This window comes from Chiloscyllium punctatum, chromosome 22, assembly GCF_047496795.1.
Source record: "Chiloscyllium punctatum isolate Juve2018m chromosome 22, sChiPun1.3, whole genome shotgun sequence".
NCBI lineage: Eukaryota > Metazoa > Chordata > Chondrichthyes > Orectolobiformes > Hemiscylliidae > Chiloscyllium > Chiloscyllium punctatum.
Genome location: NC_092760.1, coordinates 83,551,046 through 83,576,755, shown reverse-complemented (window position 1 = coordinate 83,576,755; position 25,710 = coordinate 83,551,046). Strand labels below are relative to the sequence as shown.

The following is a 25,710-nucleotide window of genomic DNA, read 5'->3' as shown; positions in this document are numbered from 1 at the left end:
GGAAGGTTGCTACCAAGCTGTTGTGGTAAAGTCTCAGTTTTTCGATGCTGTGCACCGGGAAAAGGACTGAGGTCTGTTCCTGCCTTGCAGAGCTCTTGTCTCTGTCAAGAGTAGGTTGTGAAGTCAGTTCCCATATCAGATATGATTCTTAAGAGCAAAAGGGGTCAAAGGATATGGGGAGAAAATGGGAACAGTGTTTTGAGTTGCATGATCCTCAATGGCAGAGCACGATTGAAGGGCCGAATGGCCTACTAGTGCACCTATTTCCTATCGAGGTGCTGCATTTTAAGAAAGCAAATCTTAGTAGGACTTATACACTTAATGGTAAGGTCCTAGGGAGTGCTGCTGAACAAAGAGACCTTGGAGTGCAGGTTCATAGCTCCTTGAAAGTGGAGTCGCAGGTAGATAGCATAGTGAAGAAGGCGTTTGGTATGCTTTCCTTTATTGGTCAGAGTATTGAGTACATGAGTTGGGAGGTCATGTTGTGGCTGTACAGGACATTGGTTAGGCCACCGTTGGAATATTGCGTGCAATTCTGGTCTCCTTCCTATTGGAAAGATGTTGTGAAACTTGAAAGGGTTCAGAAAAGATTTACAAGGATGTTGACAGAGTTGGATGATCTGAGCTACAGAGAGAGGCTGAACAGGCTAGGGCTGTTTTCCCTGGAGCGTCGGAGGCTGAGGGGTGACCTTATGAGGTTTACAAAATTATGAGGGGCATGGATAGGATAAATAGACAAAGTCTTTTCCCTGGGGTCGGGGAGTCCAGAACTAGAGGGCATAGGTTAGGGTAAGAGAGGCAAAATATAAAAGAGACCTAAGAGGCAACTTTTTCATGGAGAGGGTGGTACGTGTATGGAATGAGCTGCCAGAGGAAGTGGTGGAGGCTGGTACAATTGCAACATTTAAAAGGCATTTGGATGGGTATATGAATAGGATGGGTTTGGAGGGATATGGGCCGGGTGCTGGCAGGTGGGACTAGTTTGGGTTGGGATATCTGGTCAACATAGACGGGTTGGACTGAAGGACTGTTTCCATGCTGTACATCTTTATGACTCTACATTGTCTGTAATGCAATGGCAGCTAAAAACAAAGTACTTGATGGTGTAAAAAAAAATTTCTGAGATATTGTTAGCTAGTTATGAGCAATAACTCTGTAGTTGTTTGAAAATGGATGTTATCCTTTTCTTCCTGATCACCTCCCTACCACATCGTTTCCCTATACTGTCCAGGTACCGAACATTACTGGTATAGGTAAAGTCACCCTAGTTCCAGAGGATTGTAGGGCTACTCTCTCATTAGAGAGAGGCAACTGAGTTGAATCTGGCTTTCGCTGGATCTCGGGTGAGGGGTAAGTTTGTGAAGGCAGGGTCATCATGGTAACCTCAGCCAGTGAGAGAATTGAATGGTTAGCATCACTCCACATCTCAAACTCCACATCATCCACCCAACTGAACTAACTGAACCCGTCTTATAAACATAACTATCAGTGGTTCACCAGCTCTCTTACTCATACCATAGAATTACGAAGGCTGCTCTAAAACTACTTTAGTCTCCTCCCCGCTATTTTTTAAATTTCATTTTACGCATTCTTCTGTATCAGACATAAATAGACTAGTACAGAGCAGAAAATCATCCATCATAGGTTCAATAACAATTGGATCACTCTTACTGCTTTATCTGACTTGATGCCCTCTTCCTTGCAATTATTGGTTACTGTCAGAACGGTCTGTCACAACACTTTTAGACTTCAACTCTAATTGTTCGGAAATGTGCCAAGGCACAATTGCTTGTTGATGTTACTGACGGAAACTCGATATGGCCCAAAGAGTACTACTGCCAAGCCAAAATATTTCACGTCCCAGCACAAACTTTATTGCTTTCAATCTTCTCTGACAGTAATTGCATTGAAAGAAAACATCACCAGTTCTTATTTTGACAAAATAATACATTGTGAATGGGTTTTGATCAGTCACAATAGTAGGTTGATACTCATGAAATTTTTGTCTGCAACCCATGCGCAAGTATAAATTAAATATTGGACTCAATGCTCAAATAGAGACAGAAAGCAGCCGTTCTGCTTTTTTTGTTACAAAAACAGAAGTTGCTGGAAAAGCTTAGCAAGTCTGGCAGCATCTGTGGAGAGAAATCAAAGTTAATGTTTCAGGTCTGGTGACCCTTCCTCTGTTTTGACAAAGAATAACTGGACCTGAAATGTTAACTTTGATTTCTCTCCACAGATGCTGCCAGATCTGCTGAACTTTTCCAGCAACTTCTGTTTTTGTTTCTGACTTACAGCATCCACAGTTCTTTCAGTTTTTCTTTCAGTTGGTTTTGTTATTATCCGTGAAATATGTGCACCACTGGCTGGGCCAACATTTATTTCCCATTCCTTATTGCTCTGCACAAGGTGGTGATGAACTTCCTCCTTGAATAGCAACATTTCTTAGGTAGCAGAAGCATCTGCAGGTGCTGTTAGAAAGGGAGTCCCAGGATTCCCACCCAGTGACACTAAAGGGATGTTTGGAAATCAGAGTGGTGTGTCCCCTAGAGGGGAACTTGCAAATGCTGGTGCTCCCACATATGAGCTGTCCCTGACCTTCTGTCTACTGATGGGTGTGTGGAATTGGAAGGTGCTGGTGGATTCTTTATGAATTTCTGCTGTGCAGCTTGTAAATGTCACACACTGTGCCATCCGTGGTGAGGGAGTGAATGTTGAAGATGACAGATTGGGTGCCAATCAAGTTTTGAGTTGGATGACGTCACGTTTCTTGAACATTGTTGAAACTACGCTCATCAACTCCTCCCAAGTACCAACATTCTCAATATTGTTTCAGATGTCAAGCCCATTAATCAGCCAGAACCTTTTCAAATGTGATAGAAATGCATTACAAAGTAATTAAAATGGAATAAGATTCGATAAAATGTGGAGCTGGGAAAAGCACAACAAGTTAAGCAGCATCAGAGGAGCAGGAGAGTCAACCTTTTAAGTTGGGACCTTTCATCAGGACTGGGGAGGGGGAAGTGGGCTGAGAAATAAATAAGGAGGAGGAGATTGGGGCTGGGGGAAAGGCAGATGGGATGGCAATAGGTGGATGCAGGTAGGAGGTGATTGTGAGTGGTCAGTGGGAAGTCTGGAGTGGATGGGTGGGAAGGAAGATGGACGTATGCGATGAGGTCAAAGAGATGGGATGGAGAGGGAAGGCTGGACCTGGGATGAGGCTGGGGGCGGGGGTGGGGAGATTTGGAAGCTGGTGAATTGTATGTTAAGGTCATAAGGTGGTCAGCTCCCAAGGCAGAAGATGAGCTGCTGAAAACCATACTCGTATGGAATAAAACAAGATCATCCGCTGCGGGTAATTGTCTATAATTTGTTGGAGGACAACAGATGGCTGCTCCCGAATGACATTTCAGTTGTTACAAAGACTATCACATCAACTATTTAAAATAAGAGGCATACCCACTCAAGTACTACTTGGTGTGCATAAAATAAGCCAAATCATTGATTGTGACTTATTTTGTGAGCTTAAACATTTTCAACTGGTCAGCGAGTGTTCTGGTTGGGATTTGTACACAGTAGACATGCTTGGCAAATCTGATTGAGAAGGAACTAAAACTAGTGGAGATGGAAAAGCTCATTGGTGTTGTTTTTCTGGACTGATGAAAGAATTTGACAAAGCTACAGGTGACAGGTGATGTTATTAGCCAAATCTGAGGCAAATGAAATTGAAGGCAACTTGTTGGTCTGGTTAGAAGTCTAGCTGTGTGGCAGTTGAAGTAATAAAGAGGGCACTCTAATCGGTAGAATGCCACCAGTCAAGTCCGGAAAGGCTGGAAGTATTCATCATATTTATGAATGACCTTTCAAAAGGTCACTGTGGATGGTTGCAGAATGCTTCCATGTTAACATTTGATAAGGCAAATCAGGAGAGGAATTATAAGCTTAATAAAAACCATAGAAATAATAGTAAAAGTTTCTTTCAGTACATAAGAAACAAACGACAGGCAAAAGTAGACATTGGGCCACTTCAAACTGATGCAGGGAGCCTAGTGATGGGAGATAAGGAAATAGCAGGAGAACTTAACAAGTACTTTGCGTCAGTTTTCACAGTGGAAGACATGAGTAATATCCCAAAAATTAAAGGGTGTCACGGGGCTGAGTTGAGTATGGTTGCCATTACGAAAGAGATAGTGCTAGAAAAGTTAAAAAGTCTTAAAATTGATAAATCTCCTGGCCCCAATGGGATACACCCTAGAGTTCTGAGAGAGGTTGCTGAGGAAATAGCAGAGGCATTGGTTGAGATCTTTCAAGAGTCACTGGAGTCAGGAAAGGTCCCGGATGATTGGAAGATGGCTGTAGTAACCCCCTTGTTCAAGAAAGGATCAAGGCAAAAGATGGAAAATTATAGGCCAATCAGCTTAACCTCGGTTGTTGGTAAAATTCTAGAATCCATCATTAAGGATGAGGTTTCTAAATTCTTGGAAGAGCAGAGTCTGATTAGAACAAGTCAACATGGATTTAGTAAAGGGAGGTCATGCCTGACAAACCTGTTGGAATTTTTTGAAGAGGTAACAAGTAGGTTAGACCAGGGGAACCCAGTGGATGTGGTCTATCTGGACTTTCAAAAGGCCTTTGATAAGGTGCCACACGGGAGACTGCTGAGCAAGGTGAGGGCCCATGGTGTTCGAGGTGAGCTGCTGGGATGGATTGAGGATTGGCTATCTAACAGAAGGCAGAGAGTTGGGATAAAAGGTTCTTTTTCAGAATGGCAGCCGGTGACGAGCGGTGTCCCGCAGGGTTCGGTGCTGGGGCCACAGCTGTTCGCATTATATATTAATGATTTGGATGAGGGAACCGGGGGCATTCTAGCGAAGTTTGCCGATGATACAAAGTTAGGTAGACAGGCAGGTAGTACTGAGGAAGTGGGGAGGCTACAGAAGGATCTAGACAGGTTGGGAGAGTGGTCCAGGAAATGGCTGATGGAATTTAACGTGAGCAAGTGCGAGGTCTTGCACTTTGGCAAAAAGAATATAGGAATGGACTACTTTCTAAATGGTGAGAAACTTAATAAAGCCAAAGCACAAAGGGATCTGGGAGTGCTAGTCGAGGATTCTCTAAAGGTAAACATGCAGGTTGAGTCTGTGATTAAGAAAGCGAATGCAATGTTGTCTCTTATCTCAAGAGGGTTGGAATATAAAAGCAGAGATGTACTACTAAGACTTTATAAAGCTCTGGTTAGGCCCCATTTGGAGTACTGTGTCCAGTTTTGGTCCCCACACCTCAGGAAGGACATACTGGCACTGGAACGTGTCCAGCGGAGATTCACACGGATGATCCCTGGAATGACAGGTCTAGCATATGAGGAACGGCTGAGGATACTGGGATTGTATTCGTTGGAGTTTAGAAGATTAAGGGGAGATCTAATAGAGACGTACAAAATAATACATGGCTTTGAAAAGGTGGATGCTAGAAAATTGTTTCTGTTAGGCGAGGAGACTAGGACCCGTGGACACAGCCTTAGAATTAGAGGGGGTCATTTCAGAACGGAAATGCGGAGACATTTCTTCAGCCAGAGAGTGGTGGGCCTGTGGAATTCATTGCCACGGAGTGCAGTGGAAGCCGGGACGCTAAATGTCTTCAAGGCCGAGATTGATAGGTTCTTGTTGTCTAGAGGAATTAAGGGCTACGGGGAGAACGCTGGCAAGTGGAGCTGAAATGCGCATCAGCCATGATTGAATGGCGGAGTGGACTCGATGGGCCGAATGGCCTTACTTCCACTCCTATGTCTTATGGTCTTATGGTCTTATGGTCAAAGGAATTGTTGATGCTGTAAATGAGAAACAAAAGCAGAAATTGCTGGAAAAGCTCAGCAAGTCTGGCAGCATCTATGGAGAGAAATCAGAGTTAATGTTTTGGGTCGAGTGACCCATCCTCTGAACAGTTTATTGAGTTCTGAGGAAGGGCCACTGGACTCGAAACATTAGCTCTGATTTCTCTCCACAGATGCTGTTTAACCTGCTGAGCTTTTCCAGCAATTTCTGCTTTTGTCTCTTGTACACTAGATGGAAGGTTCCTGCGGAATATTCCTGAACAAAGAGATGGTAGAGTGCAGGCTCACAGTTCCTTGAAGGTGAAGTGCCAAGTAGACAAGATAGTGAAGGAGGTGTTGGGTACACTTACCTTTATTTGTCAGTGCATTGAGTATAGGCGTTGGGAGATCATTCTGTGGCTGCACAGGACATTAGAGTAATGCCTCCAGTTCTGGTCTCACTACTATAGGAAAGATGTTGTTAAACTTGAAAGGGTTCAGAAAAGATTTACAAGGATGTTGCTGTTTTTGGAGGGCTTGTGCAATAGGGAGAGGCTGACTATGCTGGAGCTATTTTCCCTGGATCATCAGAGGCTGAATGCTGACCTTGACGAGGTTAATGAAAACATGAGGGACATGGATAGGGTGAATAGCCAGGGTCTTTTTCACAGGTTAGGGGACTCCAAGGCTAGAGGCTATAGGTTTAAGTTGAGAGGGGAAAGCTATGAAAGGGACCTAACGGGCAATCTTTTCAGAGGGTGGGAGTGTGCATGGAATGAGTTGCCAGAGGAAGTGGTGGAGGCTGCTATAATTACAACATTTAAAAGGCATCTGGATGAGTATAGAATAGCAAGGGTTTAGAGGGTAATGGGCCAAATTCTAGCAAATGGGACTAGCTTAGTTTTGAATATCTGATCGGCATGGATGAGTTGGACTAAAGGGTCTGTTTCTGTGCTGTACAACTCTCTGACTCTGTCAATTGAATGAGAAAATATGGTAAGTGGATTTCACTATGGCAAGTTTGAATTCATGTGCTTTCAATCTAAGACAGTACCTTTTAAATAGGAAAGAAACAGAAGACTAACAGTCAAAGACACTTTTAGGGGTTTGTGAACATATATCATTAAAATGGACTGGTGTAAAAAGATATTCAAAAATGCAGTTGGAATGTTGGTTTGAGATCTGGAGTGCTAGAATACAAGAGGTGGAAGCTTGCAACAGCCACTCAACTCTTTGTTTTGATTATACCTTTGGTGTTCTGAGCAGCTCTGGGAACTTTTAGGGAGGATTTTCTGGCCTGGAAGGGAGTGTAGCAAAGACTTGCCAGAATAATCCAAGAGTCAATTGTCAAGGAGAATAACACACACTAATGTTGTACTCTCTGGAATGCAGAGATCAACATTTATGAGATTATAAGGGAAGCTGATAGAGTAGATGAGAAGCAGTTCTTTGTTTTGATTGTGGAGTTGAAATTCAGCTCAAATCTTTGACTAATTAGTCAAAAAGTTCAATTCAGGATTTTCAGGAATTCAGGTCTGAAGTGTTTCAACACTCAATGGGTACTGGAAATTCGAAACACACTTTCACAAATGATGCTTGATTCTGTAATTCTAAGTTTGATGCCAAAAATATGAAAATAATATGAGACAAAGATGAATATTTGGAGTTCAGATGCAGATCTTTGTGATTCATTGAACAGTAGTGCTCTTGAGGGGCTGAATGACTTCCTCCTGCTCCAAAGTTCTTTATGTTCTTGTGTGTGAAAGATTACATCAGCAGTTCGTACCCAGCCCAAGTCAATCTGACATTGTTAGGTAAATTGGAATTCTTCAGTGGTCTAAATGGGGTGAACAATTATTTTGAAAAATTCTTTGTAAGTCTTGCCAATGCTGTTATCATCACACTGCAACTTTGGGGAGGTTAACTTCTTGATCAGTATCAATAGAAATTGTTGACACTATACTGTTTGCAAATTTGCCACTAGTAAAACACTCTTGTACATCAGGGTAACATGAAGCTTAACACAGAACCATCGCACTGTTGTTATGTGATCATTTACATTACTGATGATGCAGTCGATATTTGATGTTAACCCTTTACACGATGTGAGCTACACTACATGGTTACCACTCAACATCAATGGCTGGTACCTTAATTTCTCTGAAGGTTAGAAATCTTTAGGATAAAGTGGAATGTTTTGACTGATATTGGTTTTGCTAAGGCCATTCAATAGCCACTTGTTCAGCAAGTAGAGAAGCTCCCAAAGCAGATCCTTTTGACCTAGGACCAAGTAAAAGATATACCTCCCTCAATCCAATCCAAAAGTAAACAAAATCCTAATCTTCCTGTCATTCTTGCCAATCATAAAATATGACTGAGGTTTTTTTTTCATTCATTCACTGGATGAGGGCATCACTGGTACCTCTAGGTCAACATTTATTGCCCATTCCAGAGGGTCATTAGAAGTCACTCACACTACCTTGGGTCTGGAGTCACATGTAGGCCAGACCATGTAAGGCAGCAGTTTCCTTACCTAAAGGACATTAGTGAACCTGATAGGTTTTTTTTCCCCAACAATTGGCAGTAGATTCATGATCACTATTCGAATCTTAATTCCAGGTTTTCATTGCATTCAAACTCCAGCATGCGCTGGAACCTAGCATTTGAACCCAGGTCCCAAGAACACTACCTGCGTCTCTGGATTCATAATCTAGTGATAATATCACTAGACCTTCACCTCCCAGTTAAATTTGCCTTTTACCCAAATAATCATTTCCTACATTTTCTAAATGTCTTGCACATTCGTAAACCATATTTGAAAAATTTCTGAATTCAGTAGATTTTTTTTCTGTGTTCTTTATTGTATAAATCGAGAATCAACCTGACTCTCCGTGTCTTATGGTCCTGAAGTGATAAACTGCATGACATCGCTCTCAAGTGTCAGACAATACTAAGTACTTTGGCAATTAGTTTTCCTATTGTTGTGAGCTTAACAATTCTCTAAACTATCTGCTACATTGGAAAGCATTTGTTCAGCCTGGCAATGAACTACAATGCTAATGTTATCTGGAGGCGAATACTTCTGTTCTATTGCTTACTTCAAGCACAAGACTGACATCGCCTCGTTTCAGGTTTTGTTTAAGAGTAGGAAAACAACATTAAGCCAAACAAAGCAAGATAAAACACAATGACACGTCAACCAAGATATGGCCTGCAGACGTAAAACATTTCCACAGCCCCTCTGAGCCAGCGATGTTTTGGCAGATAATTCATTCCTGTCTTTTTGATAATCTAATGACCAACCCAACTCTCTTGTAATTAATGGTGCCTGCCACTGGGCTGTGAAATGGAAACGCACAAACATGGCACTGAACACAACCATGTTTAAAATGAAATTGCCCACTGCAGTTTCATAATGTCAATGAAAGCACAATTTGGAACATTGGAATTTAAGAAGCAGGAATAAGACAGGTATACCCAATGTAATCTGCCTGCTCTTCAATGTAATCATGTCTTGGCAAATCTACACCTCAAGTTCATTTGCCTGTCTTTACACCACATGCTTTGGTGTTGCGTTGATCAATCTTACATTTGGCAGCTTCAATTATGCTGGCACTTAAAAGTTTTTTTTGCAGAACAACAGTGAAAACTTTGTTCATTCTTGTATGGGAAAGAGCATCCCAATATCTCTCCAGACTGGCAAGGTGATTGTAATATTATGCAATGCAATTCAATACAACACAAGAACGGGCCCTACGGCCCACAAAGCCTGCACCGATTCTAGTCCTTATTTAGAGCTGCTGCTTATTGCTCATGCATGGTTTCTATCCCTCTGTTTGTCCCTGCCCCCCCACCCCCACCCCCACCCCTGCTCCTTCATCCCGTTCACGTGTCTATCAAGATAAACCTTAAATGTTGCTCCCTAAACACTCCCTTTCTCACCTTGAACCGGTGCCTTGTAGTTGTCCTTTCCACCTGGGAAAAAGTGTCTGACTATTTACTCTATCTGTACCTTTCCTAAGTTTATAGACCTCTATCAAGTTGCCCGCTCAGCCTCTACCTTTCCAAAGAAATCAATCTAAGCTTATGCAACCTCTCCTTGTAACTAAAACCCTCCAGACCAGGCAACATCCTTCTTTGTGGATTAGTGGTGCTGGAAGAGCACAGCAGTTCAGGCAGCATCCAAGTAGCTGCCTGAACTGCTGTGCTCTTCCATCACCACTAATCCAGAATCTGGTTTCCAGCATCTGCAGTCATTGTTTTTACCTTTTTAACATCCTTCTTTGCACCCTTTCCAAAGCATCCGGCCTTTCTGGTAATGTAGCAATGTGAACTACACATAATATTTCATAAGTGGCCAAGCAAAATTTTATAAAACTGTAACACAAATTGCCAATTTTTATATTCAATGCCCTGGGTGGTGAAGGCAAGTGTGCTGTATGCCTTTTTGACCACCTTATCCTCCAGCATTGCTTCCTCCAGGGATCTGTGGACCCGTATGCCCAGAACCCTCTGAATGTCGATGCTAAATTATATTAACTCTATGATGATGTTAAGTTATATCCCTTGGTTCTTGATACTCCCACCAGAAGAAATGGTTTCTCACTCAGTACGAATTCCAGGAGCTAACCTACACCCAATGTTAAACTGAATGGCCTGTAGTTAATCTTCTGCTCTTGCTGATGGCAAACTTTGATGCAAAAAGGGCATCTAATTATTCTACTATCTTCTTTCCTTCATCTTAAGTTGTGGGGAGGAATGGAGTAGCAAGGGACTAGATATCGAGTCAGACAAAGCCCACAGGCCTTATTTCTGACCTGTTTAACCTGCTTTTTCCCTTGTTCTCCCACCCAGTGAAGTACCCTTGTCCCATTGTTACTTACCTGAAAGCCTGGCTGTCAAGTGGAGGTGAAAGTAATTCTATCGATATCAAGATAATATTTGATTAGATGTGCTATCAAGATGGTTCATCAAAACAGGAGTCAGTGGGAGAGCTCTCTGCTTGTTGGAGCCCCGCTTGGGAAACAGAAAGATGGTTGGAATTGTTGAAGATCAATCATTTCTCAGCCACTAGTGATCACTGGAGGAGTTCCTCAGGGTAGAATCCTAGGCCCAACCAATTTCAGCTGCTTTATTGATGATCTTCCCTCCATCATAAGGTCAGAAATAGGGATGTTCGCCAGTTGGTTTTGAAAATTGTGCATTTATAACTCCTCAGGTACTGAAGCAGTCCCTGTCCCAATATCCATGCTTGGGCTAAAAATTAGAAAATAAAATTCTCACAACAAAAGTCCTAGAAACTGATCCTCTCTCACAAAAGACAGTCCAACCATTATCCCTTGACATTGCCATCACTGAATCTCCAAATACCAATATCCATTGATCAGAAACTGAAGTAGACCAGCCACATAAACACTGTTGCTACAAGATACAAAACAGACAATAGGACTAAATGAGTAATTCTTATATTGGCAGGTTATGACTAGATGGTAACCATAAGGATCAGTATTTCGTGTCCAGCTATTCACAACATATATCATTGATTTGGAGGTATTGTAATATTTTCAGATTTGTAGGTGATACAAAGCTACATAGGAAGTTGTGTTGTGAGGAAGATGTAGAGTGGATTCAGGAGGATTTGGGCAGCTTTAATAAATGGGCAAGCACATTGCAGATGGGATATAATATGGAAAGATGTGAGGTTACCCACTTGGTAGGAGAACTGCAGAATGGTTCTTAAGTGGTGTGAGGTTGGACGTAGAGATGCACAAATGTCAATTGCCATTGAAGGGAGTGAAATGAAGAATACTAGTCTTATTTTGAGTATGGTGGATTGGTTTTATAAAGAGAAATTGTGCAAACCTGACCAGTGTTCTCCAGAGTTTCAAAGAATGAGAAGTGATCTCATTGAAGATTTCAAAATTCTTAAAGGGATAGGTAGGGTAGACGTAGGTAAGATGTTTCTCCTGGTTAAGTAGTCTAGAACAATGGGCCATAATTTGAAAATAAGGGTATTGCCACTTAGATCCAAGATTAGGATTTTGTTTACTCAGAGAGGGTTGTGAATCTTTAGGCTGTGACACTTCAGTCTCTGAGTATGTTTAAAGTAAAGATATTTAGATTTCTGATTACCATGGCATATAGGGTTATATGAATGGTTTGGGTGAAGAATATTGAAGTGTTTGATCAGCCATGATCAAAATGAATGACAAGGCAGGGTTGATTGGCTGAATTACTTAGTCTTGCTCCATTATTCTGAAGAAAAAGTCAGAGATTGGGGTTTCTGTGGCAGGTAACACAAGTGCTCATTCCACAAATCCATCATCGAAAGACACAAGTCAGGAATACAATGGAATACTTTCCACTTACATGGATGAGTGTAGCTTCAATAACACTGGAAGACACTGTTTGTCATCAGGACAAAGAAATCGGCTTGACTGGCACTCCAACCATCATTTTCAACATGCACTCCCTCCACAACCAATGCAAAATAGAACCAGTATGATTCATCTATAAGACCAACTGCAACAGTTCATTCAGAGCTCCTTCAACAGCTCCTTCCTAAGCCACAACCTCTTCCATCTAAAAAGACAAGGGCAGCAGATATGTGGAAGCACCAATTCCTGAAAGTTCCCATCTAAATGGCCCACCAAACTGAGTTGGAGATAGATCACCATTCCTACTCTGTGGATGGTTCAGCATCATGGAACTCCCTTCTGAAACAGCACTATGGTTGACCTACAACCCACACATAATAGCACTTCAAGAAGGCAGCTCACCACGACCTTATTCAGTGAAGCTCGAGAAGAGCAAAAGCCAGTGATATCCATATCCATTGAATAAAAAACAACGCACAATGTTCTTCCTTCAGAAATACTCACCTCTGTAGCAGTGCTGACTGGTGTATTTTCCAAGTGGCCTTCTAGAAAATAGGCAGAGAGTGTCTCTGATGACGGGCTTTTGTCTGAAATATTGATTTTCCTGCTTGTCAGATGCTGCCTTATTGGCTGTGCTTTCCCAACACCACTCTCTCGACTATAATCTGCAGTCCTTCCTTTCATCTAGTGAGTGTCTCTAGCCAGCTCTCTGGTCAGCAGTTCACCCCTCAACAAGATTCTGCTCCGGATTCTCTCCTCTGTCCTTCTGAACTGATAGCGGCATGAATAAATCTCCAGTCGAACAATATATTTCCCAAATAAGGAGATCTTTGAATGAAATAAAGCAATCTTATTTATGAGAAATTCTTCTACAATATCCTCATTAAAGTCCTGCAACTCATTTTAGTCTCATTATTTTAACTCCTATTAATTTTACCATTACTGTTTTGGCGAATGGAAGTTTGTCCTTCATTACTGAAGGGATTGAGTTTAAAAGCATAGAGATAATGCTGCATCTGTACAGGGTGCTGGTGAGGCCACACCTGGAGTACTGTGTGCAGCTTTGACTCTCCTCACTTGAGAAAGGATGTACAGGCACTAGAGGGGATGCAGAGGAGGTTCACTTGGTTGATTCTGGGGTTGAGGGGGTTGGCTTATGGGGAGATACTAAGTAAACTAGGGTTATATTCATTGGGATTTAGAAGAATGAGGCGGGATCTTATAAAAAAATATAAATAATGAAGGGAATAGATAAGGTAGCTGTCGAGAGGATGTTTCCACTGCCAGGTGAAACTAGACAAGAGGGTATAGCTTCAAAATTAGGGGGAGCAGAGTTACGACCAAATTGAGGAGGAACCTCTTCACCCAAAGGGTTGTGAATCTGTGGACTCCCTGCCCATTAAAATAGTTGACGCTACTTCAATGAATGTTGTTAAAGCTAAGACTGATTTTTTTTTTGAACAATAGAAGAATTAATGGTTATGGTGACAGAGCGGGTAAGTGGAGCTGAACCACATAAAGATCAGCTATAATCTTATTCAATGGCGGAGCAGCTCAAAGGGTCAGATGGCCTACTCCTGCTCCTAGTACTTATGTTCTTATGTTATGTGCTTACATTTTTCATATTGAATCCAATACGTTCCTCCCCTGGATTTTTTGCTAGTTTCCTGACGCTGTGAAAATATGTGAAAGGAGTGTTCTTCAATCAGTTTCCCATGACTGTGTTGCCTGTTGCAACAACATCCTTACAATATACGAACAACAAATGTACAACATTGATGGACTCTATTATAGATCAACTCTTCACAGTTTGCTTGTGATATGAGATAATTTAGATTAGATTAGATTAGATTACTTACAGTGTGGAAACAGGCCCTTCGGCCCAACAAGTCCACGCCGATCCACAACCCACCCAGACCCATTCCCCTACATTTACCCCTTCACCTCACACAATGGGCAATTTAGCATGGCCAATTCACCTAACCTGCACATCTTTGGACTGTGGGAGGAAACCGGAGCACGCAGAGGAAACCCACGCAAACACTGGGAGAATGTGCAAACTCCACACAGTCAGTCGCCTGAGACGTTGTTTGCTGAATTATTATAATAAATACTTTGGGGTAAGAGGCAATTCCTGAAGAACGTAAAATGCTTCTAGTCGACAACCAAAAGAATTTGAGCTCCATGATGGTCTTATGATTTGTGCAGTGTTAACTTATTCTGCAAATTCAGCATATTAACTGTTGCTGCATTGGGAGATTCATTCATTCATGGGAGGTAGATAAGTTCTTGATTGTCAAGGGGATCAAAGACTATGGGGAGAAAGTGAGAAAATGGTGTTGAAAAACCTACCAGCCACGATTGAAGGGCAGAGCAGACTTAATGGGCTGAATGGCCTAATCTCTGCTCCTATGTCTTATGGTGTTCTTGGCATTGCTGGCATTTATTGGCCATCCCTAATTACCTTGGAACTGAGTGGCATTCCGGTCCATTTCAGAGGGCGTTTAAGAGTCAGCTACATTACAGTGAGTCTGGCATCGGCATGTCGACCAGGTTTACTTCCTGACAAAAGGGAAGATTTCCCTCCAGAGAAACCAGGTGGCTTCTTACAACAATCTGTAGTAGTTACGTGGCTGGCATCAAATCGCTTTAAATGCGCGATCTTACTGGATTCAAACTTCACCATCTGCTGTCATGAGATACAAATTTGTGTCCCCAGAACTTTAGCCTGGGGCTCTGCATCACTCGACCAGTGACATTACCATAATACATCCCCTCAGGATAATCTGATTCCCTGCTGCCTTCAAGCGTCCACCTGCTGATCTCCCACATTCTTGGAAAAAGGTCAAAGCTGAAAGGCTGTGCATTTTCCTGCAAAATGAGGAAACAAAAATTAAAATGGAGAGTTCCTTCCACTTGCTTCTTCTACACCAGGGAGGCATGTAACCAAGGGTGACCAGTGGCAGCAACCAGTCACCACACCTTCCTGGCTTTTGATTCAGAAACTTTTGGTATGTGACCTAAGTACCAATGAGATGCTGTTGATTGATGATTGTGGTCTGGTTCAGTGCCTGCAGCAGGAGAAGGGCACAGGAAGCTGCCTCTTGATTTCTGCAGGATGCTCTAAGGCCCATATAAAGTCACACTCCTAAAAGAACTAGCACAGGCCTCTCTCCAACTGACGTCACAGTCCCACTCCCTCACCCCACAATTGTTGAGAGCTGAAAACCCAAATCAGCCCCAGCATCCAGCTTTTCCAAAGGGGCTAGCACAAGGCAGAGTGTGGCAGTCACTTCCCCCTAATATTGCATGTATCTACCTGCTTCATTAGATTAGTGAAGGTAAAGTCACCAGAGGAGGGGTAGGACTGCTCTCTTCTGAGAGGGAAGATGAAAAGTGGTGAGTTTAGCCAGAGGGTCACCGCACCTCACGAGGGGCAAGGTTGAGAAAACACAACTTTCAGGGTAAGCCCAGCTGGTACAGGAATTGGGCCCACGCTGTTGGCATCATTGTGCAAACCAACCATTCAGCCAACAGAACTAACTGACCCTCCGGCTGAAGAAATGGGGAACCAAAAAGCATGTGCAACTCATCACATTTCTGGTTCCAAGAGCCTTAGTGAGACAGTGTGTGACATGCAGTGGTCAAAATGAGTATACCCCAGAAGGAGAAAATCCCACACTATTAGCTACCACATTCGAGATTTTTCTTTTTCATTATTTCTATGGTTAACTACCATCTTGCAACAAAACTTAGGAACCATGCATTGTGCATGTTACTTTTATCATAGTTTAAGTGTTTCTGCTGCTGCTTGCTGATGAGATAATTTAATTTTCCTTTCAGGTATTTTGAGTGCAAATTTATCCGAACTGTTACCTTCATGTTGGCCTCATCTTACTGCATATTGTCTAGCAATTTCATGCTTCTAATTCTATATCGAGCTCCTCAGGCCACTGCTTGCTCCCTATGAATCTCATTACTGCTCAGGTTAAAGGTGGAACTGCAAGGTTTCTGGCAATGTCTCACAGCAGATCTAGTTAAAGTCAAAGAGATGTACAGCATGGAAACAGACCCTTCAGTCCAACTCGTCGATTCTGACTAGATATCCGAAATTAATCTCGTCCTGTTTGCCAGCACTTGGCCCATATCCCTCCACACCCTTCCTATTTATATACCCATCCAGATGCCTTTTAAACGTTATAATTGTACCAGCCTTCACCACCTCCTATGGCAACTTATTCCATAATGGGTGTGAAAATGTTGCCCCTTTTAAATATTTCCCCTTTCACCTGAAACATCTTCCCTCTATTTTTGGATTCCCCTACCCTGGCAAACAAACCTTGGCTTTTTATCCTATCTATGCCCCTCATGATTTTAAAAAACCTCTATAATGCCATACCTCAGCGTCTGAAGCTCCAGGGCAAACAGCTCCAGCCTATTCAACCTCTCCCATAGCTCAAACCCTCCAAAGTTGGCAACATCCTTGTCAATCTTTTCTGCACTCTTTCGGATTTAACAATATCTTTCCTATGGTAGAGAGAGCAGAATTGAATGCAGCATTCATGAAGGGTCTCATTAATGTCCTTTACAGCTGCAACATGACCTCTTAACTCCACTTGCTGAGCTGGTGATGAGTAAAGGAAGTTTCTCAAGCCCCATGTAGGATATTGTTATTGATATTGGGAAAAGGCCATTAGACCATAAGACAAAGGAGTGGAAGTAAGGCCATTCGGCCCATCAAGTCCACTCCGCCATTAAATCATGGCTGATGGGCATTTCAACTCCACTTACCCGCATTCTACCCATAGCCCTTAATTCCTTGTGACATCAAGAACTTATCAATCTCTGCCTTGAAGACATTTAGCATCCCGGCCTTCACCGCACTCTGCGGCAATGAATTCCACAGGCCCACTACTCTCTGGCTGAAGAAATGTCTCCACATTTCTGTTCTGAATTTACCCCCTCTAATTCTAAGTCTGTGTCCACGGGTCCTAGTCTCCTCGCCTAAAGGAAACAATTTCCTAGTGTCCACCCTTTCCAAGCCATGTATTATCTTGTAAGTTTCTATTAGATCTCCCCTTAATCTTCTAAATTCCAATGAATACAATCCCAGGATCCTCAGCTGTTCCTCGTATGTTAGACCTACCATTCTAGGGATCATCCGTGTGAATCTCCGCTGGACATGCTCCAGTGCCAGTATGTCCTTCCTGAGGTGTTGGGACCAAAACTGGACACGGTACTCCAAATGGGGCCTAACCAGAGCTTTATAAAGTCTCAGTAGCACAACGGTGCTTTTATATTCCAATCCTCTTGAGATAAATGACAACATTGCATTTGCTTTCTTAATCACGGACTCAACCTGCATGTTTACCTTTAGAGAATCCTCGACTAGCACTCCCAGATCCCTTTGTACTTTGGCTTTACAAATTTTCTCACCGTTTAGAAAGTAGTCCATGCTTGTATTCTTTTTTCCAAAGTGCAAGACCTCGCATTTGCTCACATTGAATTCCATCAGCCATTTCCTGGACCACTCTCCCAAACTGTCTAGATCCTTCTGCAGCCTCCCCACTTTCTCAGTACTACCTGCCTGTCCCCCTAACTTTGCATCATCGGCACACATCGCTAGAATGCCCCCAGTCCCTTCATCAAGATCATTAATATATAACGTGAACAGCTGCGGCCCCAACACTGAACCCTGCGGGACACTGCTTGTCACCGGCTGCCATTCAGAAAAAGAACCTTTTATCCCAACTCTCTGCCTTCTGTCAGACAGCCAATCCTCAATCCGTACCAGTAGCTCACCTCTAACACCATGGGCCCCTCACCTTGCTCAGCAGCCTCCCGTGTGGCACCTTATCAAAGGCCTTTTGGAAGTGGAGAAAAGGTCAAAGGCTGATCCAAAACCCCCAAATCCTCTCAGAACCCACAACGCCAAAGTGTGCTTCCCAAAGATTCTATCATGCGCATCTGTTAATCAGTTATTTTTATTGGAAGTTGAGGTTAAATTATCGAGCAGCCTGAATCAAAAGCAAATGCGCACATTATCTTCTGATCAAGGAGAAGCAAACCAATTGACAAATAATCCACAAGCGTGAAGTCGGTCCTGGCCGTGGGTCTGCAGCATTTGGTTTTTCCTGTAATCAATAGCAAAAAGCTAAAAACAGTCACGAGTTAATGGTTTGATGGGATTTAATTAGTTTGTGATCTTTGTTGTCTCAGGAATCGCAGCTGAAGGCTTTGAAGGAGGTGGCACAGCTCTGTGTATCTGGAGTTCTAAAGAACCAGCCTCCGTTTATTGGCATGAATCCTCCCAGAACTACAGAGAATGGAATGCTATCAAGTAAAAACAGCTCCCGACATCCGTTTCACCAGGCCAACAGGAAGGTAACTTCAAAGTGTGCTTGTGACTGAAGCAATTGGCAGAGTTTGACTCAATTGATCTGTGTGAAGCAATCATTTTATCCCACTGTAGTGTTAATTGAAGGCTGCACCACGTTAGCTCTATATAATGAATCAGGTTACTTATAGAATAGAATAGAATCACTACAATGTGGAAACAGGCCCTTCGGCTTAACAAGTCCACACTGACCCTCTGAAGAGTAAGCCACCCAGACCCATTCCCCTACCCTAATACTCTACATTTACCCCTGACTAATGCACCTAACCTATACATCCTTGACAACTATGGGGCATTTTAATATGGCCAACCCACCTAACCTTAACATCTTTGGACTGTGGGAGGAAACCGGAGCACCAGGAAGAAACCCAGGCAGACACTGGGAGAATGTGCAAACTCCACACGGAGTTTGGAGTCACGGAGTCATTCAAAGCTGGAATCAAACCCAGTCCCTGGCACTGTGAGGCAGCAGTGTTAACCACTGAGCCACTGTTCCACCCTAAAATGGATTTGTGAGGAAGGTTTGCAATAAAACAGCTTTTTAGGCCTTAAACAAAAATGGCTGATCACTCAATGCAATTCAATATGCAATTCAATATGCAATTCAACACAGTTCAATATAATTCAATACAACACAGTTCAGTTCGATACAGCACAGGAACAGACCCTCCAGCCTGATGAGCCTGCACCAATTCTAATCCTTATTTAGACCCACAATATATTGCCCATGCACTGTTTCTATCCCTCTGTTTGCCTCCTGTCCATGTGTCTGTCTAATATGCCTTAAACCTTCCTATCGTAACTGTTTTCACCAGCTCCACTGGCAGTGCATTCTCGGCACGCACCACCATCTTTGTGAAACATTTTTCCCGTACTTCTCCCCTGAACTTAGCCCGTCTCACCTTGAATCTGTGCTCTCTTGTAGTTGACCTTCCCACCCAGGGAAAAAGCTTCTGGCTGTCTAATTCATCTAGTCCTCTCCTCATTTTGTAGACCTCTATCCAGTTGCATCTCCACCTCTGTCTTTCTGGTGAGAGCAATCCTAGTTTACCCAAACTTTCCTCCTAAATAAAACCCTCCAGACCAGGCGACATCCTGGTAAACCATCTCTGCACTCCCTCTGAAGCATCCTTCCAGTAGTGTGGTGACTAGAACTATCGTGGCACTCAATATTCCATATGTGGCCTAACTAAAGTTTTGAACAGCTGTAATATGTTCCATTCTTTTGAGAGTAGTCAAAATGATCGTTCTTGCTAATTTGGATTATGAACAGTGTGTTCTCTCTCCTTGCAAGGAATTGGTACAGTGTTATGTCAGTCTCAACTTGAATTGATATTGTGCCTGTCATGTAATAAGTTACCCCAGGATGGGTGCATTAAAAAAAATTCAATATTTCACAGTGTGTCATTGTTATGACATGTTAAACCCCTCTGCTAATTTAAACCTGACAATGTATATTTAAGAGAGTTGAAAAGCTGGCAGAGGACCGACAAAGCACAGAGTTCTGAACAAAGTAAAAACATAACACTTGGTCAAAACAAATAGCTGCAGGTAAGTTGCCATGAAACAAAAACAAACTTCAATTCACCTCGCGCTGTAATCTGTTAAAAGTTGAATGGCAAAGAATTATGCCAGAGGTCATTATTTAAAGTAAGCATTAACAACTTTGTTCTTTCAGTTCAACAGAGAATATTAAAACCAACAACTATTTACAACTCCTTTCTCTTGAACCTATCTTTTACCTCCCACTCCATAATGCTGGTCCTATGAAAAATCCCGATTAAGAGTTACAAAAAAAATCATGTTTCAAAACCCAATCAGCTTTTCAATTCTCCTTTATAGATTTTCTTCTGTAGATTTTCTCTAGGTTGGTTTCGATGTTCTGCTGCGCACACTTCTTACAGACAGGTACCTTTCAGAGAGCTCTTCAGTTAGCAGTCTATATTTGTGGATGTCCTTGGCAGTTCTTCTCCTAACTATTCAAAATGATTCAAAAACATTGGATCATTTCATTGGTTTTGATGTTGTCAAAATACTAAATTTAAATTTGATTAGATTCTGATATCTTGGGGCACAATTTAAACTGGCCAAATTTGAATTTGTTTTTTGTTTCATGGCAACTCATCTGCAGCTATTTGTTTTGACCAAGTGTCATGTTTTTACTTTGTTCAGGACTCTCTGTGCTTTGTCCGTCCTTGCTAGCTTTGCAACTCTTAAGATTCAAAGGATGGGTTAGGATCTCATTGAAACTTACAAATATTGGAGGAGTTAGATTTGGTAGACGCAGGTAAGATATTTCTCCTAGTTGGAGAATCTAGAACAAGTAGAAACTGTTTAAAAATATGGGAATGACATTTAGATCCAATAATGTTTTTTTACTCAGAGGGTGGTGAACCTTTGCAATTCTCTGCACAGAAGGCTGTTAGAAGCTCATTCTTTTAGGTCGAGATCGAGATTGATGGATTCACGTTTACCAGTAATATACAGGGTTATGGGGATGGAATGGGTAAAAGGCATTGCACTGATGGACCAGCTATGAAACATATTAAATGGCGGGTTAGTCTTGATGAGCTGAATGGCCTATTCTTGCTCCTATGTTCCTAAGCGATAAGTGCTAAGGAATGTTCCAAAAGAGAAATGTGAATGTAGTGAGCCATAAAAGTTATTTGATCAAAGTCTAGAATCTAGGCAAGCAAAAGCATCAGGAATGGATCAGTTAAAATAAAGGATTGGGAGGGGGAGTGGGTGACAGAATTAGAGGAACTCACTATGTTGTGAGTCTGGTGGAAATTACAGAGATGGGGATGAACACTCAGGGAATACTCTTTGTAGGAGAAAGTGAGGACAGCAGATGCTGGAGATCAGAGCTGAAAAATATGTTGCTGGAAAAGCGTAGCAGGTCAGGCAGCATCAAAGGAGCAGGAGAATCGACGCTTCGGGCATAAGCCCTTCTTTGTAGTTTGACCTTGTCAGAATTCACTTGTATGTTTGCAATGAAACAGCACTCATCTCGATTTGGCTTCCCCACCCCAGGGAAAAGGCTTTGCCTATTCACCCTATCCATGACCCTCATGATTTTATAAACCTCTATAAAGTCACACCTCAGCCTCCAAAGCTCCAGGGAAAATAGCCCCAACCTATTCAGTCTCTCCCTGTAGCTCAGACCCTCCAACTCTGGCATTATCTTTGAATCTTTTCCGAACCCTTTCAACTTTCACAACGTCTTTCCAATAACAGGGAGATTAGAATTGAATTCAGATTTCCAAAATTGCAGATGAAAATTTATACGGTAAATTGTGCTATATTTGACTTGCTCTTTCTTTGTATGTCGATCTTTCATGTTATGGCCAAGATAGGAAGAGTGAACTGTTTCTCTCCAGACCCATTACCCCATGAGTCGCAACATGAATTCAATTGTTATATACCCAGATCTGATAAGGCTAACTGTTCACTTTTCTCATATGAGAGTTAAAAAATATAGATCCATCAATCAGGATTCTTTAATAAACACTAAACTATTGATTGATTGAGAAACAAAACTCATTGAATAAAGATGGGAGACCAGTTAACGCACTTGGTTTGTAATGCAAAAACATGACTGTTTATCCCGCCCCATAATCTGAAACCACACATACCAAGTAGAGGAAAAGAAAAATTAATTCTCTCTGTATTGATTCGCTTTGGGAAAAGAAAAGAACAGCTTTGGCCAATAAATCTTGGCTTTAGACAGAAAAATGGCATGCCTATGTACAAATGGCTACCAATCTAGCACTCTGGCATGTCATAGCAAATGTCACCAAGATAGGCAGATGTCTCTGGAATCTTGGAAGACACAGGTTGCTCTAGAGAAGTTGTCTTGTAAATCTTAAAGAAGGCCAACAGGTTACTTGCTAAATTCACCACAACTATGCATCCAAACATGAGCTCCAAACCTGCAAAACAAAAGAAAAACATGGATGGTGGATGCTGGAAATCAGGAACAATAACAGAAGTTGCTGGAAAAACTTAACAGGTCTGGTAGCGTTTGTGGAGAGAAAACAAAGTTAATGTTTAGGGTGATGTGACCCTTCTTCAGATTTGATTATAGCTAGTAGAAGGTTGTAAATATATAAGACCATAAGACATAGGAACAGACATGAGGCCATTTGGCCCCTCAAGTCTGCATCATAATTCAATCATGGCTGATAAGACTTTCAACCCCATTCTCCCGTTTTCTCCCCATAACCTTTGATCTCTTTGACCATAGAGAGCTTATCTAACTCTATAAGACTGGAAGGCACAGAGTGTGTTGGGCTTGCCATGTGAACATCTCTGTCTTGGGCTTGCTGCAGTGCTCCAGTGAGGCTTAGTGCAAGTTGGAAGAACAGCAACTCATATGCTGAATAGCAGGTGGACAAGAGGTAGAGTAAATGATAGGTGGAGACGGAAACCAGAGAGGGCTCAACAGTTGGATGGACATCTGGTTGGGGGGAGGTCGACCTGGGGCTATGAATAGCTGCTAATGGTGACCATTAGTGGCTGGCAATGGGTTGCTTGTGGTAGCAGCCCATGTGATGGCAGGCAAAGGTGAGGACTGCAGTGGTGCAGGAAACACACAGCAGGTCAGGCAGCATCCGATGAGAAGGAAAATCAACGTTTCGGGCAGGAGCTCTTCATCAGGAATGATGATATGTGATGACAGGGCCTGGTGTGTGGGGGTTGGAGTAAAGACACAGGAGAAGGTGCTCGGGCCTTAAAATTATTGAACTCGATATTGAGTATGAAAGGTCCTGCTGCCTGCTACTTCGACATATGCCAATGTTCCCTGGTCAGCATCACTGCCTTGGGCTTGCTGCAGTGCTCCAATGAGGTACAGTGCAAGCTGGAAGACAGCAACTCCTTTTCCACTGAAGGTCCCTGCAGCCTTCAGGACTCAAGATCGAGTTCAGTAATAATAATGTGAAGCATCCGCAGAAATGAGTGACTGATTAAAACTTAATGGATTGCTGGAATAATTCAGAAGTCTTTTAAAAAAATAATAATAACTAGAGTCAGTCTGTAGGCATGATAGAAATTGGAACTTTGTCATTGTGGCATTGAATTGTCTCAACCTTTTGTGATCAATTCTGTACACCTCACCCAAAAGCATCTTTGAGTGGAAACTTATTGAAGAAAAAACCATTTTCTTTAGCAAGTTAATTGAGGTTAAGTATGTCCTACATCCCACGCCGGTCTGCTATGTAAGCAAATTCCAGGTCGATAATTATATGTGTTGGCAGGCAGGACTGATGAAATAAATAAACAGCAAAATCAGCCCAGAGTTTTAAGAATGGAAAAATGGTGATTTCTGAGTCATCTCACAGGAAAGTTTTACAGGGTTATGGAGAGTGGTCAGCAGGTGAGTAGCTGTTGATTTAAAAACAGGAAAGACACAATGGGGCCAAATGGCTGCCTTCTGTACTGTTAGCAATTCTATGACTCCATGTTGTGTTTGTCAACTGTATGTGTGATGAAATTTTTAATTGGGGTCCCCGGTTGGAGCAGTAAAAACGGCTGAAATGAATGGTGGTAGCTCAAAATTACCCCTCCTGCGTCGCTCCCAAACATGTTTCACGAGGGTGTCTTTGGAGACAGGCCAAGACACAAGCATGGCAGTTTGCAAAGGCAGCTGTCCACTTACATCAGTAGCTGCCTCCCATTGCATTTTGGCATCACTTTAGTGTGAAACTCAGTGTGTGCAGATTTGGTCTGCTCAGAGCAGGTGTGAACTCTATGAATTCACTTGAAAAATCAAGGTATCCCTTTGAAGGGGGAAGGTGCCCTTGCAGGTATGATTCCCCCAAGACACCTTTGGGCCAGATTAGATGCCATTTGTGGACGTAACCTGCTCCTTGGGAGAGTTTGGGTAATCTTTTGGATTGCTAAAAGTGGGTATAATTATGTGCAAAAAGTTCATGAACTCAATAATGTCAAACTGATTGGAACAGTCAACAGGCTTGACAAAACCAACTGCCAAACCTGTCAGAGAGAGCTATTAAAGTTATTAAAGATAATGTTCACAGGCACTTAGAGACCTGGAAAAGAGAACTGGCAAAACTGACCAGGCATTTGCAAATGCTTCCCTTTAGATCTTTGAAAAGAATGAATGGAGTGTTTAAAAAAAAATTGCTAGCTATTTTACTCTGTCTGTTGACTTAAGCCAAGAGGTTTTTATTAACTGCTTCCCTCTGTACAACAGTCCAACACCACAGTAAGTGTTGTTTCCACTTTTGAGTTTGAATGGCAACCAAATGGGTTTTTGACACTTTGATGTGGAGCAATGAATTTCAAAGTTTGTTGCAATTGCATTAAATGTTCGAATGGAGGGTCACTGAATGTAAAATGTTAACTCTGTTGCTTCCCACAGACTTTGCTGCCTGGCCTGCTTAGTTTCACCAGCAATTTCTGTTTCAGCATTCAGTGTTTGTTGTCTAAGAAGTTTTGTTGTTCAGGGAATACAAGTGCAATAAATGAAATCTTCTGACAAGGAATGTTTTTCTCAGTATAGTATGATCTTTATTTTCTCTCTGCACGAGTCCTGAGGTCTGTCTGTGGTAGATACAAAATGAATTTGCCGGGTAAGGATAGAGAGTAATGGATGGAGGCTTGTTTGAGATGATTTGGCATGAAGTTGACGTTAAGGGATATGGGAGTTATGGAATGGGGCATAGCTTGGCATGAGGGTTTGAGGGGCAGGGAGGGGTATGAATAGAGGGCATGAAGTGACATGAAACGGACATGGGGAGTGTTTGAAATGAGCGGTGGATGAACAATAAGGTATGAAAGGGTCTTTCATCATTTCTTTTCTTTTCTTAAATGTCAGACATAATGCCAGGGTCCCAAGTTGGTCCTACAGGCAAGTCCAGCTCTGTACCTGACAGTATCGCAGTTTGTAATCCAGCCTCTGTCCCCAGGCCAACTCACTACCCTTTCTACTCTCACCTCCAGCCAGCTATTTTGAAAGAATTCACTGGACTATGTTGGGCCGGATTTTTCAGATTTGACACTCAGTTGTGCACATCTTCAGAGAGAAAAGAGACTTACAATTATAAGGTGATACACCATCAGACATAGGAGCAGAATTAGGCCATTTGGCCCATCAGGTCTGC

The 25,710-nt window shown here is 42.3% G+C and overlaps 1 protein-coding gene across 1 annotated transcript in view; it reads left to right on the top strand.

Annotated features, from left to right (window-relative positions):
* luzp2 (leucine zipper protein 2) overlaps positions 1–25,710 on the top strand; it is a 388,961-nt gene that overhangs the window by 274,189 nt on the left and 89,062 nt on the right. The window contains exon 9 of the mRNA XM_072592734.1: positions 18,406–18,570. Within this exon, the coding sequence (XP_072448835.1) occupies positions 18,406–18,570 (165 nt within the window). The remainder of the gene's footprint in view (positions 1–18,405; positions 18,571–25,710) is intronic.